The 2,589-nt window shown below is 41.8% G+C and overlaps 1 protein-coding gene across 1 annotated transcript in view; it reads right to left on the minus strand.

The window, feature by feature from the left end:
* ndufv3 (NADH:ubiquinone oxidoreductase subunit V3) overlaps positions 1-2,589 on the minus strand; it is a 9,557-nt gene that overhangs the window by 5,140 nt on the left and 1,828 nt on the right. Inside the window, exon 2 of the mRNA XM_014014534.1 lies at positions 501-612. Within this exon, the coding sequence (XP_013869988.1) occupies positions 501-612 (112 nt within the window). The remainder of the gene's footprint in view (positions 1-500; positions 613-2,589) is intronic.

A 2,589-nucleotide genomic window follows, 5' to 3' on the forward strand; every position in this document is an offset into this window, starting at 1 on the left:
TATATGGTGTTTTTGGGGTGGTAATTATGCTAATCTCCTCTCGCGTGCACGAGCAGCTGGATAGAAAACGTGTAATTTACGCACGTTTCCTGAAGATAGAAGCGTTTGTTGAATCTGACGTGACATGTTCGTACGAACCCTTTGTACGAACAAAAGTAAGAGAAATTTAGGAGAAGAATACGAACATGTTCTTGCATGAGGCCCATTGTTCCTTCTGTCTCAGTCGCCGTGGTAAGACACTTCACCTGCTGGTGGTCAGAGAGGTCATTGGTCGGGTGGCGTGGGTGGATGGCAGCCCTGACTCTGTCAGTCTGCCCCAGGGCAGCTGTGACTACAATGTAGATTATCACCATTAGTGGGTGAATATGTGAACGGGTGAATGATTGAAGTGTAAAGCACCTTGGAGTCTGTAGGGACTTGGGAAAGCCCTCTTCAAGCCATTTAAAACAAAGGGTTAACCCCAAAGGTTTGATGCAACAAAAAGAACCACGTGGCCTTACTTTTTCCTACAGCTTTGGTCTTTTTCACTGGTCTCTTTGGCTCATCAGTTTGAGTGCAGAACCAAAGAGCGGGTCCGTTCTTCAGGGTGACCCAGCTGTTCACCTGGAGACCCTAGAGAAGAGCACATACAACATTTGGTCTGAAATCTGTACTTAAAATTAATCTGATCTACTAGCACAGAACTGAAAAACAAAGTTCTTATGTTCTAATGCTTCGGTGACTTCAGATAAAGACAACGTCAAACAGCCCAGCAGGACCTGGTTCAGCTCTGTGTTGTTGTGACTTTACTTTGTTTTGAATCAACCTTAAAGTTTGGTTACAGTGCAGCCAGGTCTAATGTTATTATAATCTCTGATACTACTTTTTCTTTAGTCTGAATAGATTTCTTCAGAGCCCGTTTGGTGACATGGAATAAAAAAAATTATCAAAAGCCCACGCGATAACTAATGTGGCCAGCAATGTGCTAATTTTGACCAGCCTTGAGAGACAGACATCATTGGAGTCAGATTATATAGTCTGCATTGTCTTTAACTGTTTAAATATGCACACATATTATTATTGCTGCTGTTGTTGTTGTTGTTATTATGTGTATGCCAATATAAATGGTTGTGTGTCGGGAAACTGATTTTTTACTGTGTTCCTGATTTGCAGCATAACTTCGACTCTTTCCGAAGCTGAGGTGCAGAGGGACAGGAGGCTGATTTGAAAGTTGAGCTTCAAAAAAAGAAAATAAATCTTTTTCGACAAATAGACAACTCCAGCTGTCATCTGAGACTTATAGCTGCAGCACATAAAGCTAAGAAACAGCTACCTCATGCTTAACATAAGGTGCTGACGTAGCAACGTCATTCATTCTATTAAAATCTAAATAAATTAGGTTAATTGAGACTTGTCCATGTAAACTATGAACAGTCTGCACAGAAATGACAACAATAATTATCGCGTGGGCACACGTTATTATCTTGTGGCCACATGATATATATTTTTTATTCCATGTCACCAGACAGGCTCCGCACATTTCTATAAAAACACATCAGGAACTACATAAATTAAATTGGAACTTATCCCTGCTGTGAAAGCATAACTCTGCCCCAAGGCAAATTTGAAAAATGCAAAGGAAGTGGGTAGTGCCAGGAAACAGTGAGGGGCACGGCCCCCTCCTGCTTCCCTTGCTGTGGGGGTGAGCAAGGAGGTGTGGCCAGGACGAGACCAAAATTTTTATTTATTTTTTTAAGATGAGAGAATGTGACAGCTAGCTTAATTTCACAAGTCAACATTCCTGAAAACATTTCTGAATGTTCTAATTAAATGACTTTGTAAAAAGTAAAGTTTCATGATATACATGCAAACTCCCATTTAAGTTGTTAAGGCATTAACAGGCAACAAACTGTTAAAATACGACTTTGTTCCAAAACAAACCTAGCCTGGCCCTTGCCTTCCTACGCAGTTCCGCTCAGTTCTAGTTTCGCTTCACTGCTCCAGCTAGGATTTCTCCCATAGATGAATTTCTTCAGGAGAATTTAGTTCGGGCCAATCAGAGAACAGAACATCGATTTTCTGCGCAGTGTCTGGTTAGAGTTTACTTTACCTGGGCCAATTAGCAAACATAAGGCAGAGTTTTGAACGACAATGTCGCTTTTCTGTGCACTGTTGGCTTGTGAGTTTAGCATTGGCAGCAGAGGAAGTGAATGAAGCCAGTCCGTGTTGATAAGGCTTCTAAATTAAATTAAATTTGTCTGACAAAGCATGCAGCACTCATTTACAGCTCGTTTGGCTCGGTACTTCTCTCCTCTCAGTAGGGTTGTTTACAGTACACAAGATTTAGCTTCTTAGCTTAGCCTCTTTCACAGTGGATCTGGCATACAAATACGTCACGGCCAACMGATCCAATGTTTAAAATGATTGGAGCAGTTTGAAGAACTGATCACTGACTTCCAGCTGACACCCACGTCTTTTTTTCATCACTGCCCCAACTGCGAGTGTCGCTCCGGTAATACACTTGTTCTTGTTTACCTAGTTTTGCAGGACATACGGCAGGGTGAGCCCCGCTGAGCTTCAACTCTCCACCTTTCATTCTTTCCTGATCGC

Source organism: Austrofundulus limnaeus, unplaced genomic scaffold (assembly GCF_001266775.1).
Source record: "Austrofundulus limnaeus strain Quisiro unplaced genomic scaffold, Austrofundulus_limnaeus-1.0 Scaffold116, whole genome shotgun sequence".
In the NCBI taxonomy this organism is placed as follows: domain Eukaryota; kingdom Metazoa; phylum Chordata; class Actinopteri; order Cyprinodontiformes; family Rivulidae; genus Austrofundulus; species Austrofundulus limnaeus.